General features: G+C 46.1%; 1 protein-coding gene across 1 annotated transcript in view; it reads right to left on the bottom strand.

Moving 5' to 3' along the window:
- The window catches only part of CCDC187 (coiled-coil domain containing 187), a gene marked incomplete at both ends in the record, with an annotated part of 46,498 nt that extends 29,948 nt beyond the window's left edge, over positions 1-16,550 (bottom strand). The window contains 11 exons of the mRNA XM_084298819.1: positions 4,437-4,536; positions 4,978-5,570; positions 6,139-6,230; positions 6,590-7,338; positions 7,754-7,882; positions 10,503-10,601; positions 12,280-12,734; positions 13,235-13,304; positions 14,390-14,483; positions 15,289-15,332; positions 16,532-16,550. Of these exons, the coding sequence (XP_084154945.1) occupies positions 4,437-4,536; positions 4,978-5,570; positions 6,139-6,230; positions 6,590-7,338; positions 7,754-7,882; positions 10,503-10,601; positions 12,280-12,734; positions 13,235-13,304; positions 14,390-14,483; positions 15,289-15,332; positions 16,532-16,550 (2,444 nt within the window). The remainder of the gene's footprint in view (positions 1-4,436; positions 4,537-4,977; positions 5,571-6,138; positions 6,231-6,589; positions 7,339-7,753; positions 7,883-10,502; positions 10,602-12,279; positions 12,735-13,234; positions 13,305-14,389; positions 14,484-15,288; positions 15,333-16,531) is intronic.
- Positions 16,551-17,566: the final 1,016 nt, after the last annotated feature.

Raw genomic sequence — 17,566 nt, 5'->3', positions numbered from 1 at the left:
TAAGCAACTGTTGAACTAAAGGATGGCTATTTCGTTTTATCAGATCTATCATTTATTAAATTTTGTTAAATGGAAATAAAAGATTCACTGAAAAGTCACACCTGCCCATGTACAAAATCCCCTTTCTTGTACTTTGATATTGTCAGGAAAGCTAAAAACTCTCTTCATTACCTACTCTAATTACTGCTCTGAAAGAGATGGAATTATTTTTCAGCCTGGTGGAGAGCAGAAACAACCTAGCTTAATTTATTGAGGCTGCATTGTACAATCTGGGCTGTTGCTAGTACTTGGTTGCACAATCTAGCTCTGAACCTCGGCAAAGTTTTCTGAAATCATTTCAGAAACTCCCCAGAGTAACACTCACTGGTCCACTGCTTCTGGGACTTGTGCTGAGCATGGTTGTGGCCCAGCTGAGGTTAGTTATGGATACACACACTTCAATATTCCAAAACAATGTCAGCACCAAACCCCACAGTCCCGACAAATATCGCAGCTAACCGGGTTTACTTTGTTTTGATCTGTAACTATCTGAGCTTAACTAAAAAGAGGAGGAAGGAAGGTGTGAAAACAGGCATTTGTTGATCAAGCCTCAGCTGAAACACAGGCAAGGACCCTGGGACACGCTGAGCTGGTGACAGATGTCTTCTTTTTATACAGAAAAATGAATGTGGAAATTTTTTTAATCAGCAATCAGCTTAGGGAAATCTCATTTCATTTTTCTTGTTAATAAGCTTTTCTTTGTTTTTCGTGACCCAGAAACTGCTAAAACGATTAGAGCAGTCTCCACTAGCACATCTTGGATGTAGTCTTCAGAAAGTGGAAGCAAAGGGGGATGAAAGAGAAGAGATAAAAGGGATTTCTTACAAAGCAATTCTAATATTTGTCAGGCAAATATGCTGAGCATAGTTTCTGGATTTGTGTTGTGTTAGTTTTTCAGACAATGCCACTATTTCTTCTGGCTTTCGAGAAATGCCTTCTTCTGGTTGGAAAGCCTGATGTCAAGCTCTGAATCCAGCCCTGCCTAGGTCCTGGGAAGACTCCTGCTAACATCAGTGGAAGTCAATCCAGTTTCTACAGAATACACCGTGATGATACAGGAGTAGCCAGCAACCCCTCTCCTCTGAACACAACCAGCTCTGCAGCCGGCAAAAACCTTCACAACTGCCAGATGAGGCTCTTTGGATTTGCACCAACCAAAGAGAAAGCATTACTGGAGTAGGAGGCAGCAGGAGGCAGAGCTGAGGTCCCTCATCTAACAGTCTCAGGACATCAGGCCTCTCCCTGACTGCTGCTTGCTCTGCCTTGGGCTGTGAGGCCACCCAGTGCAAGTTTAAAAATGAACTTATGGCAAAAGTGCTGCGATCTCTTTGACTCTCTAGGGACGCAGAAAGCCACTTCTATAGGTAATTGAATCAAAATAAGGATGAAATTGCATAAACATTTTCTGGCAGTTTGGAGAATTCCCATCAGTGAGTGATTTGCATTAACAACAGATCTCCGTCAGCCGCCCCTGCGGACGGCCAAGCAGCCGTGCGTGAAATGGGAACATTTCTTATGGAAAGATGCACCTGCGGGATTTCTTGCATGAACATGAATCACTGTTTTCACAGCTCTAATTAAACATGTAAACACAAAACTGTGCTGTCGCAACTGGCTCTGCTAGGATCATGTTCAAGAGCACTGATTTTGTAATGCGGGATGTTTTGTATTTGTGAATGAGGCTGGCAAACAGTTTTTAACAGGTGGCTTTGTTTAAATGAAGTGTTGAAGGGAATATGCATGCAGCCAGCTGCAGACACGTAACTCATTATCACTGGTAGCAACAGGGGAAGTCAGAGCAGAGACCCGACTCAGCTGCTGTTACTGTCACGTTTTCTAACCTAGCTCCTAGCTCCATTGGTGATGTGTGTTACAGGCATGGGTTTACCAATGGCTAAGAACAAAGCACTCTCCCTGTTCAGTAGCACAATCCTGTGAAGTTTGGTGTGTTAGCCAAGAGACTGACTTCTTTCACTCTTTAGCATGCTGGTGCTCCTTTAGCGTGTGGCTTTCTGAGCAACTTGTAGATATATACCTTCAGCAGGCATGTGAACCGGTTTATGTTGGAGGAACCTTGGGAATCACTTGGTTATGGGACCTTCACATCGTCCTTACTGTGTGTGCTTCCTGCTGGTGTGTGCAGGACTCTCATCCCATGAGTGGTTGTGCAGGTTCCAGGATTAGGTATCAAGTTAGGATCTAGATCCCATGCATATAAAAGCTCAGGGCCATTCAGAGATTGGCTTTTGCTCCAAACATTTGTACTATCTACTTTAACAGTACCTAAGGAAGGGTTAGACACGAGGTGATCCTTCCTTTATATCATCTCCCTGCTGTCACTACTGCATCAGAGGGAGTCCTCAACTCACAAGGAGATGAGTCTGGAGCTGTTTGCAGTATAGCTGCACTTCCCACTTCTAAACTCTAAAAACACTGATATTTTATCTGCAAGTAGCTCTCCTCATCTTTTGAAGCAGCACTCGCAGCAGGGTTGTGATTTATTTTTTGGTAGGTTTTTATTGCTGATATTTTCCTGCGGTGCTCTGAGGACTTTGTTTGACTCCACTGCTCAGACATGCGGCAGCTCTGCTCTCTCAGTAATTGCACTGCTCAGGAGATCAGTGCAATCTGTCTTACTTCTGCTTTGCCTGATGCTTGTCCATTACAGCTGCTCCCGTGGGGGCCCATGGAGGGTCTGCACCTACCTTCAATTACTGTAAATTAGAGCTGCATATAACCATGTGTACACCACGGAGCAGCCTGGTGAGGCAGAGCCACACTGTCCCCACCTGGGCTGGGGTCCCACAGCACCAGCACCTCGTCCTGCTCTTCGAATGGGAAGCTGGGGACATGGGGGGCAGTTTGCTGCACGTATGTCCTTTTTGGCACTGCCTGCCCAGGCCTTATTTAATCTGCTGAGGTTCAGGGTTTTGTTCTCCAAGGGAGACCTCTCTGCAGGGAGATGCGTGGCTCCTGATGGGACTCTGTCATTCTTCAGGGGCTGGACAGTGACACAGTCTGGTTTGCAGCCTGTGCCTTGCTTCTGAGCTACCAGCTCCCTTCCCAGCTCCCCTGTAACCAGAGACAAACCACCCGGGGCAGCTACACAGATATTGCTTTGCTCTCTAAGATACAGGTTAATGGGAAGGGTTTTCTATCAATAGCCATCTACATTAAACATTTAATTAATGTTGGTTGACTGAAAATAACCTCCATTAATGTAGTTCTTTTCTCCAAACTTCCTGTTCTGAAACAGATTTTCCATAATTATCATGCTCTATCATCCTGTTCGAGGAAGCTCAGAGTCTGTGGGTAGGTGTTGCTGCACATACACACAATCTGTGCAGCTGCAGCAACCAGATTTTTTTTACCCACTTTTGGAGCAAAGTGAGTGAAAACAATCACTATAAATGAATTTATAGTATTCAGTTGATTAAATCACTCTTTAATCCCCTGCAAAAAGGAGATCAGTGGAGATTTAACTAGGTACTCATAAAGATAATCAATTTATTCTTCTGCCGGTGCCATATGTTGAGATAGCGAGGTTTTTATTTTACTGGGGAGGGGAGGGAGGCTAGATCTACACGTGGCTTTTCAAACACCTTTACACGACAAGTGCTTTATTGTTACTCGTGAATGGAGTCACAGAGCAGAGCAGTGTACTTTGAGCCCCCTTTATGGCTCTGATGTTTCTCAACACAGCAAGTATAACACTGACGAAACTGCATTCGATATATTCCAAGAGCCATCTTCTGTACCACCTCTCCAGAGGCATTTTATAGTTTAACAGGAAGGTTTTTGAGGAGGTGCTTCCCAACACCTGACGCACTAGTCTGTACCGATTTGGTCAGGTAGGAGCTCTACTACGCCCAGATCATTGGCATGGGGTTGGTGCAGGTTGGTATAGGGTTGGCATTGGGTTTTCACCTGGCAGGCAGCCCCAGCAGCCCCAACAGTGCCCGCAGCATGCCCCCTGGTTTTCACCACCTCTTTGCAGCTCCCCCTGCTCAAGATGGGGTGTACAAAGGCCGAGCTGCCCCGTGCAGATGAACAGGGCCTGGCTGCAGGAGGGGAATCCCCCCCTCAGCCCCCAGCCTCCTCACATAGCTGGGAGGTTGCATCTAGGGCAAAACCTCTGTAGGGGAGATCCATCTCTCTAAAAAAAAAATAAGGCTGAAACCTTCCTATTGATCTTCCATCTCTCTACAAATAGGTGGGTCCCTCTTTCAGTATATCTTGTGTCAAAATCTGCCTACTTGGCAATTCTCGGGGTAAGGAGAAAAGAGCAGCCTGGCTCCGCGCTGAGCTGGTGCTATTTATTTTAACTGTATGTGTGTGTGGTGTGTTTAGCAGAGAATAATATTTTAGCAGAGAATAATATATCCAAATTTGTTTACCTTCTAGTGAGGAATCCGTGAGATGGAAAGGCTGGGCTGGTTATTGGCTTTTCATGCAGTAGGCTCATGTCCACATCGGAGCCTTTATTCATAGGGAAACCTTTTAAAAAGACAAATGAAGGCATTTAATAAACATGCTCTTTGTAGAAATGAAATGTTCAAGCTTTGGCACCTATTCTCTGCCTGCTTATGTGCGAGCACTTAACTTCCATATGGCTTTTCTTATCCACACATTTCCAAGTATGTCGGGTTAGGCTTATCATTCCTTTCTTACTGCTGGGAAAGCCTGGGCACCAGAAGGTGAAGTGATGTGTCCAAATCGGCACTTCAGATAGAGCCGAGAGGACCCACTTCTCAGGGATTTTCCCAAGACACAACGCTTTGATTAGCCTTCATAGTTTCGAAAGAGCTGGGCTATGGTATGGGAGTATCCCTGACACATCTTACCAACATTATCTACCTTTCAGTGTGCTGCTCACGTGTTCCCCAGGGCTGAGATGCCTTGATTTTATGCTGTGGGTGTTCCGTGGTAATTCCTTGCCCCCAGCATTCCCCCCAGACAAAGAAGTGGGTATTTTCTTCTGGCTGGCCTGGCCCGTTGCTTCCTCAGTGCCCACAAGGCCGATCCTGCCCAGTCCATGAAATGCTCTGTCTGAAGACACACATAACTCAGCAGGATCCGGGTCTCCCAGAAGCATTTGTAAGGTCATGGTCCTGTCTTGCTCATCCTTGGAAGTCTCAGGCTCTGTGACAGAAGACTTGTTGGAAAGGTCCCAAGTTGTCTCTGCTGATGTTTTGTCAGCAAAGTCCCCAGCCCTGCTTGTTGCACTGAGTCTCTTGGTTGACATCTCAATCTTGTCTGCAAGTTCCTTGGATAGATTGTGTATGGCTTTCACTCGATCCCACTTATTTCTGTATGGAGAAAGACCAGAAACCGAGTCCCTGGAGTCCAGTTTTGCATCTTTCTGAGGAAGGGAAAAGCTGAGAGGAGGTATAGAGAGAGCTGGGGGAGAGCAGTCCCCCAAGTCTTCACGTTTCAGAGGACTCAGGAACCAGCATTCAGATCCCAGTGCTGCTGCAGAAGGTAATGTCTCTCTGTTTTTAGGTGATTGATCTCGTTTTAGAAGCTGATCCCTGTTTAAATAAAAAGCAGAACTGTCAGGTTATAAAACCAAATAACGTTAGGTTTTTACACTGACCAGTGTCCTCAGCTAAAGCACTTCACAAAAGAAAAAGAAACAGATTTCCCTATCTGTAGATACCTTTGTCACATGATAGATTCAGGATGGAGCTCAAACTGCTGACAAATAGAAGGGAGATTCAGAGTTTTGCTTGGCGCTGATAAGGAATAATTATTTAAAAACACAAATCACAAAAGTAGGCTGAAACTGGGCTTTGCACTGGGTAGCTCAGGCAGTGCTGGTAAACCAGAGCACACAGAGGCCAGGTAAAGCACCATGCAGGTTCATTTAATGCGTTGGCAGAAGGAAAAAAATCCTATTTCACATCCTGAAACACACAAGCTGCGTCTTACAGAGCTGTAACTGCTTTGGACTTAGGTTCAATGAGGCCTGTTTTAGGGTGAGATAAGAGAGTAAATTAATCCATTGCTCTGTTTCTTAAAGCTTTCAGCAGAACTCTATGAAAAGTCTGCAGTGTGCTGAGAAAGAGGCTTTCTAGGATGCTTTTAACATCTGAGTACCTGTCTCTGTGATCTTTATTTAGTAGAGTATGGGATGTTTCATCCACCCAGGCCATGAAACTCCTCTCCAGGATTCCACTGCTGGTTTGCTTCTGAAACAAAAGTGACCATTAGTGTAAGCACTAAATAACTGGGCAATAAGAATGGTATTTGGCCTTTGTTCCACTTAATAATCACTTCATGTAACCGGAAAAATGCACGAGCCAAACAACAAACCTGTTCTTTTAGCTAAAGCAATTGAGATTTCCAGGCTTTTGACCCTGAAGTCCAGGGTTCCAGCCTTATTAATGAGCACAGCAGTTCTTGCTATAATTAGAAGTCAATTGCTCTGTTTTTCCAGATAAAACTTTCTGATGCTTCAGAGCATTTGCATGGAGCATTTTGTGTCCTACTCGGTGTTGCAGTGATCAAGATTGTAGGGTTTTCAACCTGCCTTTCCTTTATGACTTACCTGCTCAAGTGCACACCCAGGGCTTTGTGTCGCAGCAGCTGTTCCCCTGCTCAGGCTGTGTGTCTGGTCTGAACGTGTTTTCTTTCCGACAGCTTCTCTCTGTTTCCTGTATACTTCTTGCAGCCTCTTATTTCTCATTTCCATGGCTTTCATCAGAGACTTTTTCTCTTCTAGCTTTTTTTTCTTTCTCTCTTTATTCTTCCTATGAATATATTCCCGAACAACTTCAGGGCTGTAGGGGTGAGGTTTTCTAACATTTACCCTCCTCTTTGAAGGGCATTTAAGGTTTTCTTTCTCAGGCCCTTTCTGCAGAGGGCTGCTTGAGCCTTTCCATCCCTGAGGAGGTGTGCTTTTTCCTCTGCTGCACTTCCCAGAGCTGCCGGGCTTGGCTCCAGCCTTTATTAACGAAGCTCTTATCTTGTCCTCAGTGAAGGCAGGGGGAGTCGTGCTCTGAGCTTCAGGTGAAGGAGAACGGATCCCTGGGTATTGCTGCAGAACTTCTGCCTCTGCTCTCTCAGTGTCTTCTGGGAGCCTGCTACATCTGTGTTCCTCCTGCCACTGGCTTTGCAGATGCAGGTTGCTGAGTACTGGGTTTGTATCCTTGGTTGGTGCACTGCTGCTCCCTCCAACGGGCCTGTAGGGGGGAACTGTGCAGCTTGTGAATTCAGGGCTTTTCCCCGCAGGTTCATTTCCATTTTCTCTAGAGCTGTTTCCCATTGCTGGCATTGCTACAAATCCTCGCTCAGGCTCTGTGGAAATGATTGTGAAAAGGCAGTGGTGTTATCACTCCAGTGATGTATCAATTCCTGTGTCTATCACATGCATCTCAAAATCTGCTTCCTACCACAGGTCTGAGGACTGCTGTAAAATGTTCTATAGTCTAGATGGAAGACAAATCTCTGCTAATTTTGAAGTGGCAGTGTCCAGTTATACAAATGATGTGCAGTTTGTGGCCAGGGAAGCCATACAGCTGTGTCTGGCAAACCAGCCTGGCTGAAAAGCAGAGCTTTTTCTGTTTGACAAGTGAGTTATTGCTCGAGTCTTTAAAGATAGGTGCTTAGAAGAGCCCTGAAACCATTTATTTCAACTAGATTTAATAAGTGGTCCACCACTTTTTTGTTCACGTGCCAAAACAACTAGCGTAGCAGTGAGAGGCAACTGTACCCAAGGCGTTTCCAGTGGTCTGCTCCTCAGCTGTGCTCTGCAGCTTTGGAAATGCAGGGGGTGGACCAAGCAACTGCCTAGCTAGCTTCTGACCTTCTCTCCATGCAGAAGCACCGGGTAGCTTTGTATCTGAAACAGAGAACTTCATTATTAAACCCTCACGTGTTCTTTGAATGAAAATTACAGCTTTATCATAATTCTTTTTAATGGTGATGTCCAGAAATCACACTGAAGATGTGGGGAGATCTAAAGTTTCAGTCAGAGTAAGTTAACAAAAAGTTTTTAAAGCACTCAGACTTACAATTTATACCATTTATCACTTGTGTCATGTTCATACAGTTCTTACGATCTTTACTCAGAAGGCAGTGAACCCCAGAGTCCTCAAAAACAAAAAGAAGAGGTCAGGACACAAGCATCTGATAGCATCCCTCTGCAATGGCAGCTGCAGACAGCTGGTACTTGCTGGGTTCCAGCAGATTTGAGAACTGGAGGGAGGGGATAATGAAAATATGATTTTCCTTGTGATTGCATCAGCCTAACTAGGGTGAACTAATTTGTTTTTAAACTGGTGAGAATCAGCAGGATGCAGCGTGGAAGAATCAATGAGCAATACAGGACGAGGGACCATGTATAATGCAAAAATAAACGCTGCAGTATGCAGCACAAACAAATTATTCTTGCTTAATAGGTGGTGTCACATAATAGACAACATTTATCACCGTTTTACTTCATAATTTCAGATTGCATTCACAGCATGCCAATACTTGCACTGGCATGATTATCCATCTATTGCAAACACTTCTCGAGCAGCAGGTAACAAAACAGACACTTCTTTGGTATTTGCAGGGCAGCTCCCTCCCCCCTTAAGTTTTACCCTGGCTAAAATATTCATGCTTTTTAGAGAAAGGACTGTACTCTTAAATAGTTACCAGCCTCAGTTCAGAGATGTGGATAAATCCAACTGACTGAGTCTGGCTTTCCTGGCCTCTGCTCAGCAGCTGTCTGCATCCTGAGCAGTGTGCGTACAGCACCGCTGGGAACCCTCTGCTGGCTGTGGGGTACTTCTGGACACTGGTTAGTGGGGTTGTCCTTCGCTTTGTGACCACAGCTAGAAGCAAGGTGACTTCTCCACAGCTATCCCAAACCATGGGTGGAACTGCCAAAATCTGTTGGGCTCGGGCGGGCTGAGATCCATCAGTGTTTTTAATTGAGCACCTCACTGTATTGCTGTGTTTCCTAGGTTAGCGGTATTTAAAATGCAGGAGGATGCATTTATTTACTGTGCTTAGTTTCTCAAAATGCAACAGACAAATTAATATGCAGCTCTAATGATCTTCACTTCGCCGTTTTGTCTGATTTCAATTAAACCTTTTCTATCTACAAAGTATTTATTAACTACTAAAAATCTATGTCAAAGTTCAAGTACAGCCTGAGTTTGTGATGAAATCACTCACCAGAAGGAAATCTTTTGATTTAAATATTCTCCACTTTTCTTCTACCTTTGAGCAGATGAATATTTTATAGCTGTTGTGACTTAATTTTTTGTTAACTACAGCAAATTTATAATTCATCAAATTCCTGAGCACTCCAGCTCTGACCTCTGACCCCTCATTCATCTCCTCGTAGCCCTGCCTCGGCTCTTTCACTGACAGAAACTAATAGCCAATAAAGACACCATGACACTGGCAGTTACAATGATGAATGTTTCATGTGCCATGGTCTTATTATGACCCACTCTCAGAGGAAGATCAAGCCATTTTTCAAGCAATCCATTAAAACAAAAAAGGAGGGAGAGGGAAATTATTACATATTTCATGCATTTTAAATAGTACTCAGGTAGCAGGGTGCAGGATGCAGCTCTGCTCATAATTTCATCTGCATGTATTAGATAGCTCGGATTTTTTTTCTTTTTTGTTCCCAGAAGTTGCAGATCTGGTACTTTTGCCAGTGTAAAACACAGCTGCTTGGGGTGAGCAGCACCCGTAGCACTTCCACTCCTTGCCTTGCTCCCCCAAAGTTTGAACGCAACCATTTCCACTGCAAACTGCTAGCACTAAATGGGTAAAATTGCTCCAATAATTCAAATCTGCACTTAGAGATACCCTTCGTGGAGGCTAGTGATTGGTAATCCTACCTTTCGGTGGCACTGCTCATTCATTAGCGAGCACAGGAGGGAACAGGTGACAGATGGTCCTTCCCACCTAGGACGTGTGGCTTATTTTTTATTTCTGATTATTTTTAATCCTGGCAGGCCTGGAATTCAACTGCTGCAGGCAACGGCGTGACAAATTGTCGGAGGTCACAGCGGCTGGCTCTCAGGTAACGCCTGTGGGCATCGGCATGGGGCCTGTGACAAATCCTTTTTGCACAGGGAGAGCCCGAGGGAGGGTCTGTGGCAGCGACTTGCCAAACTTTACCCAAAAGCCAGTGACAGCACGTGCTAGCAGGTGGCTGGTCAGACACCCTCCCTGAGGCCTCGGCATGCTTCGCATGCAGCTAACCCAGAAATTAAGCCTCATGTCCTCGTGTTGCCCTTGCTCATCTTCTGCCTCCTCAAACAAATGCTGATTTTTGTCTCTCTCTGGTTTTGTTACTTGCTGGATATACCAGGCTCTGATCCCTGACTGGGTCCTAGGATCTGACACTATTTAATAAGCAGATAAATATTTTGGCAGGTGAGTATCCAGCTGCTGTGACCTCGGGTGGTTTTGTCCATCAGTCTGTCATTTCTCGTGATTTTCATCCTTACCTTTACTTGCTGCTGTTCTCTCCAGCTTGGAGGATTTGGGTGAAGGCTGCCTCTGGCTTTGTGCTTGAATTCTCTGTGCTGAACTTCTCTCCCTTTGGTCTTCAATCAGGTGGAAAAAAAAAGAAAAGAAAAAGAAAAAAAAAGAGTTAGTGTGTAGGTAAAATTAAACTGCACACTTGGCAGCTGTCCCCAGCAAACCAAAACTGTGACACAAACGGCAGCTTTTAGGTGGCAGCTGCAAGCCACCTTTTCTTTGCCAGCTGGCCTGCTAGGAAGAACAACATTTCCACTTTCCCTGCACACTGTGCTGCCTTCCCAGGAAGCTGGCTGAGAGCTGAAGCTGTCCCGAGCTGCAGGGGTGGATGAGGGGGACCCAGTCCTGTTTGCTCACAGAAACAGGAGTCTCTCTTGACACTCAGCAGAGCTGGATCAGGCACAGAGGAAGCAGCACTCCATTTTTCCACAATTCTATGATTTTTTGTGGCACTGGAGGTGTCCCAGCAAGGCGAGCATTGGCCTGGATCCCCAGGGTTATATCTGCTGCCCCATCGATGCATACAACAGGGTGCTGCACAAACAGCCCTGACCCAAGAGGCACATCCAGCGGGTGCCATGTGGCACCTCTCCCTTTGGGGTCTTTCTGGAAACCCGTGTGAGCTCCCAGAGACCCCAGGTGAGCTCCGTAAAAGACTTCCACGTGTCACTGTAAAATGTGGTTTGGAGCAGATCTAAGGGAAACACCCTGGAAGCTGATGGTGTGTGACAGGGATCATAGTGCCCAATGAATTAACGCTAATGCTATTACAGCAATAAGATTTATTATGCAGAGCTTTTCAGCTCGTCTTCTCTACTCTGATCCAGCCTCAGTAATCCTGAGAGGACTGCGGGCAGGCTGACTGGGCTGGCCCTAGGGCAGTAAGTACTTGCTCTCGAGTCCGTGCATTACTCAGAGCAACCTGAGATCTTAAATTATGCTAAACTAATGTGACAGCTGTAGATGAATGGCACTCCGGGCCCAAATTTAGCAGCAAAGCAGGATAAAGAACTCCGATATTTGCTCTCAGATCCACTACTTCCACTGAATGATCTGCTAAATCCTCTGTAATGCCTCTGAACTACACAATTCCTGCTTTAAATACCTGCGATGCCTCCCCACGCTGCAGTGCTCTTATTTCCCACGTGCTTATGCCACCCATTCTGTGCTTTATATCTGGCAAAAGCTACAGCATGCAGATGCGTGGGAGATGGAAGCTCCATGCCACAGGCTAAGAAAAGCCACTAAAAGACCCCGGGAGCACAGCCACCAAAGGGCTTCTCTCACAGAGCTTCAGTGCCAGGACCAGGCCACTCGGTGTTGTTGTGTACCTGCTCCTGGGCAAAGAAATGCAACCAGGGATGAAAAAGTTGCTGATGCAGGTGTGCTGTTTGCGGTGTGCTTCTCTGCAGGAAAGAGAAGTCAGTGTTTGGGCAGAAAGGGGAGGGAGGAATATTTTTGCAGCAAGTTCTTCACTATTATGTGGAAAGAAATTAATAAATTTGAGCTTGCTGTAAATCCAAAGAGGTGAGGTAAGCAGGTAGGTACCTGTAGCACGGGGAGGTTTACAGCTCCCCCAGGGGCTGCAGAAATAAAGGGACTTATTGCCCAGACACAGCTGCTGCCCAACACGTAACTAAACATGGGGTGGGAGCTGTGTGGTTCGGTACGCAGCTGTGCCAAGGCACGGATAGGTACTGCACAGTCCCAGCCTTTCTCTGGAGATGCCAGACCCCTACTGACCTCTGCAAACCGGAGCAGGAGGAGCCGACACCACTGTGCACACCTTCCTCCTCAGGGGGCTCTTTGGTGGCAGCCCCCCAGCACGTGCTGCAGCCTGGCACTCCTGCACCTGGGATGCCGCTTGCTGCTTCTGCTTCTGCTCCTGGATCTTCTTCTTGAGCTGCTCTAACTTCTTTTGGGGTGATTTTTTCCACAGTTCCGCCAGCTTCTGATCGCTGGGCCCATTGCCTGGTGCAGGGCCGTACATCCGAGGTGTGCCAGCTGTGGGCACGGGAGCTGAGAACTGACTGCTCCCTGCTGGGGAGGGAGCTGGGTGATGCGGGGAGCAGGGAAATTTCCCCTTCTGCCCTGCATGACTTCTTGAATCCATCTGCTCCCTGAAAATGTCCCTTCTTGCTCTGCACAGGCTCATCGCAGGAGACCACATCCCACAAGGGGCTGAGCATGGGTGTCCCCTGGAGGACAGGGGGGCTGTGCTGGGTGGGATGGGGCTCGCTGCAGGGCTCTCCTGGAGACAGCTCTGTGACCAGGCAGGGGAGAGGGCGGCACAAATCCCTTCTCTTAAGGAAAAAAAACGAGACTGAATATGTAAGGTGAATTATTAAATCATCCGTTAAATTGCTAACATCAGCTGAGTTTCTAGGCATTCTGCTGGTGGTCTCAGTGTCTCCATGGGATCAAAATTTTGTCTGTTACTATCAGTTTGGCAAACGAAGATAATATTGGGAAAGGGCAAAGGGAACCGTGGTCTGATACATTATTACAAGCATGGGCTAAGGCAGGTAGACTAATGCAGAGGACTGATGGCATTGGCTTGTTGATCAGCATTTATGAGGGTGAAACATTTATGGGGCTAAACTTTTTCTGAAGTCCTGCATCCTAGGATTTAAAATCCCTTTCTGCATGCCATTGCCTCTCCATCCTGCAAGCGCTGTACTTTAAGGTTATTACTTACCTGCAGGCCAAGGGAACCGCATCGCTCTTCTTCTCATTCAAAGCTGTTTCATCTCTGCTTCTCTCCCCATCTACAGTGTAACAACATTATGTCAATAGTAGCAAGAAAAGTTTCCTTAACCATTAAAATGGTTCATTTTATAGGGACTATTGGCCAAAGGAATTTGGCCCGTTGGGCTTCCAGGTATGATTTTGTTGTAAAAGTTTCTGTGTACACTGTCTCCATGCCACCCAGGTCCTCAGGGCAGCCCAAGGACTCGGTTACTGGCTTGCACAGAAACCTGAGCTGCCTTTAGGAGCTTGTGTCCCAGCTACCTGGGCGACACTGCGGCACGTGGCATTAAAATGTGCTCCAACAGGTCACGTCGTGCCCCGGCATTTAAACCCAGAGACCAACCTTCATCTCATCTTTCCTTCCATAATACAGATGGTGTGAAAGCAAGACAAAAGATTCATATGCGAAACCACAAGGCCCAGCAAAGCCTGTAGCAGATCAGCTCAGCATGCCTCTCACAGCCTGAAGCAGAGGGCAGGCAGCAAGCTGGCCTCAGGAGCGTGACACGGAGCTCTGCTGCGCTGGGAGGAAACAGCAGCCATCAGTACTAAGGGCTGGTGGTTAAACTGTTCCCAGTCACTGAGCCAGCTCAAAAACAAATACCCAGCAGATGCAAAAATAAGTACAAGTGAAGTCTGTTCTTGTCATTAGTTCTTACGTCTCATGGAATTTGGTTAAACTTCCTGTTTTTGTTTTTTTGTTGTTGTTGTTGTGTGGGTTTTTTTTTTTTTTGTATCCCATTTTGTCTTTTATATATTATTTTAAACACATTGTAAAAAATAAACAAACAAGATGCTGCATTTACATCACTTCAGTTATTGATAGGAAAAAAGAACCCTCCGAGGTAAAGCACAAGCAGCTTTTCCTTTGCTGCAGCTGCTGGGTGTTGGTGCTGCATCTTTTGCCTGAGCTCTCTTCAGCAAGGCAGGACTCCTCGGGCAGTGTGAAATTCTGGGAACAGCAATAGACAGCTAAGGAAAATACATACTTTTTTTTTTTTTCAGTAAAGAGAGCCTTCCACCATCTCTGGTCCCCTTCCCATCCCAGCAGCACTGAAGCAGCCCCCCAGCCTCAGCAGTTTCCCAGGAACTCAGAACTCACCAAAGCTTTTTTCACACCAAAGCTTTCTTCTGGCTGTCTGCAATTTGGCACGGCTCCACGTTTGATGATACAATTTGTTTTCAATCCTTTGTAGCTGTGAAAAGACAGATTTCTCCTTTGAAGGGAGACATATGTTTTTTTTCATGGTAGCCTTTTGCTGGCACACACTGCTTCTCTGATTAATTTTGCAGCTCCTAGTTACTCTGTAAATACTGGCGTGTCTGAGCATGTTCCAGGTGCTATTTCCTACGGCTGGAAAGAATGCAATTGACTGGGAAGATAAGAGATGAAATCACCTCTCTCCCCATTATTTACACTTTGCATGTATTTGTGCCTAAGGTTTTTACCAGAGCCCTTCTAAGGGCTTTTAAAAATGTCTTGAGCTCCAAGCAGCTCAAGCCAATAGCGACTTCAGCAGCACAGTATGAGCATCAGGCCGTGCAAGCAACACTGTGTTTGGGTAATATTCTCTGCTCATCCACGTAACTTCAGGGTTATGACTGCATCTGAGTGTGCCTAATGTAAATATTATTGTGTCTCCTACTAAAGGACAATAAGACAGGGAGAATCCAGAGGATGTCCTGGCTCAGTGGGAGTCAGCTATTGTTCTGCTCAGGGCTTCAACCACAAGCAAGGCAAACCTTTACCTGTCGTCATTTCTTTCCAAGAGTTTTGTGCAATTTTGTAAGACTCCTTGCTTTTCTCCTTATCCCCTGTTGGTCAGTTAATGAACGATTAAAGAGGTTGTACGTTTGTTGCAAAAGGAAAACAAAATGGCACGTTTCCCCTGCTTTCAGATACAGTATCTCCATAAAAAAAATCTGCTGAGGGAACGCATGGGGAGCTGGCAGGGAGCAATAAAGCTTTGTGACAGGTAACGCTCCCCAGATCACACGTACCACTTCTTTGGCTTTCTGAAGACTCTTCCAAGCCAGGACCACATCTGTGGAAAACAGGAGATGAAAGCATGGTTTAACATCTCTTCACATCTGTCTTCACTAGAGACAATTTCCCCTTGTGCCCAGCCCTGAACAGATTACAGAGCTGGTGGCTGAAACATGGAATTGCTCCTGGAAAATTGAGTCTGGGCTGTGTTTGTATACGTCGTGTATTCAACGAGTGCTCAGCTCCGTCAGAGCTAATGCTCTTAGAGCTGCGTTACTGCTTAGTCAGCAACATCTCCTCTAATATTAGCTGGTAGTTTTGCATGTATTTAAGAAAGACTGAGATGAATGTTCCCATTTCCATCCTACTTGGTACTAGTTACTTACAAAAAAAAAAAAAAAACAGGGTTACTTCTGAGAGTAAGAATGGCTTCTTACTCATGTCTTTTTAAAGAAAAACAATCTAACAAACAACAGCAACAAAGCAACACATCAGATAGAAGACCTCCTGCTGCAAACTTATTGCATGCATTCAACAGAAATTGAGTCTTGGTGACTTCAGGCTGAGGAAGACTCAAAGAGCAGGTACTGCTGATAGAAAGGGAAAGGGGAGTTAGGGTATTGCTGTAAGAGCTGCGAGCACAGAGTTACAAAATAGTCCAGCACTGCCAAACTTCAAAATATTTCCTCCATTGTAATTGAAGACGTGCATTAAACTAAACACTGAGAAAATCCTTGGTTTAAAATAAAGTTATGTTTGAATATGACTGTGGAGAGGAAAATGGAAGACCATTACCCAGTTACCTGCAAGAGGAGCCGATCCTCCAGGTGCAGAGCTGCTAGCCATCCTTCAGCTGTGCTGGAGTTCTGCTTGCTTGACATCCATGGATGAAAAAAAAAAAAAAAAAAAAAAAAAAAACACCATGCAAAAGGACTACTTATTGCTGCCCTTTGAGAACAGGCTAGATCTTTTTTATTCCTCTCTATATTTTTACTCTGTAATCTGTAATTGCTGACTGCTAATGAAGACCCTCATCATTTACATTTCTGACGTTGTTGCAAGTGTTACCTGCTATCATTAATTTTCTCAGCCTTGTGAAGGAATCCCGGGGGGAGACAGACATATGACACAGCTGGTAAATGACATAGTTATGCTGGGATCTCAGGAGCCGTGTGCTCACTTGAGACAAATAGTGTATGGCCAAGGGGTCGGGTCAGCTCCCTCCCATGGCCCCATTACTGCCTGCTCAGCACTTACCTTTTGTAGCCTCACCCATGCGAGGAACAGCGTCTCCACTTAGGAGCAGTGCAAAACCACCTAGAGGAACACTTTGGAGATGATCTGTGGAGGAGCTGAAACCTTTCTTATGTCCAAATCCAGAAGCTGCTTCCAAAGGAAGGTGTGAGAAGGAGCTCAGCACCAAACACCCATCCTCGGCTCCTTCCCAGCGCCGAGCCACCTGCAGGCACCAGCTCCCTGGCACCAGCTGGGAATGCAAAGGTTCCTCTGAAACCAGGCCAGGCCAGCGCCTGCCCTGCCCCTGAGTGCTGGGAGGTGCACGAGGCCATCCAGAGAGCCCCACCAGCCCTGCCAGCCATCAGCCACCGCCACACCTTTGTTTGGGCCTCTCGGTGCAGGGCAATAGCAACGGCAGCACAGGGAGAGGCCATCAGGAACGGCGAAGAAAACAAACAGCAACAAGAGGTGCCTGAAGGCTGATCTCAGCTTGCAAACTTGCGGCGAGATGCCAGCAGCTTTCCTGACAAGCCCTTGTGTCCTTCCCAGGGCGCCTGGCATCCTGGCGGCGATGGGTCCCGGGGCTGGATGGCTGCAGAGAAGTGGGAAAAGTGCTTCAGGAGCAGTGAGTCCAACCCAGGGCCCAGATGGAAGCAGCTCTGGGATGGGGAAAGGACACAGTGCCAGCACAGGGGGAGAAACCAGCTGTACCCAAGTCCTCATCCCAGGGCACCTCTCCTCACACCCTGCCCTCTGGGCTGGTCCAGCCTTTGATCCCTCTCCCCAGCATCCCTGTCTTGCACACCTGAATCCTGGTTTCAGGAGAGTAGAGGGCTTAATTCTGAAATTTGGATTTCATTTAGGGAAAATAATAATAATAATAACCTGCCTTTGTGATTATAAAGAAAAGCTTGAACATATAAAGTAAGTCTATGCTATCAGATTAGATTTTTCCACCTTTGTGAGTGACTTTTTTAGTGTCAAAGTGTTTAAGTTTCATTATGTGAAATCCAGGGGTAACCTCCCTGGTTCTTGCTGTTCCTACCTCGCATTTCA

This window comes from Netta rufina, assembly GCF_964035555.1.
Source record: "Netta rufina genome assembly, chromosome: 20".
NCBI lineage: Eukaryota > Metazoa > Chordata > Aves > Anseriformes > Anatidae > Netta > Netta rufina.
The sequence above is the reverse complement of the archived record's forward strand: the minus strand, read 5'-3'. Positions and strand labels throughout refer to the sequence as shown.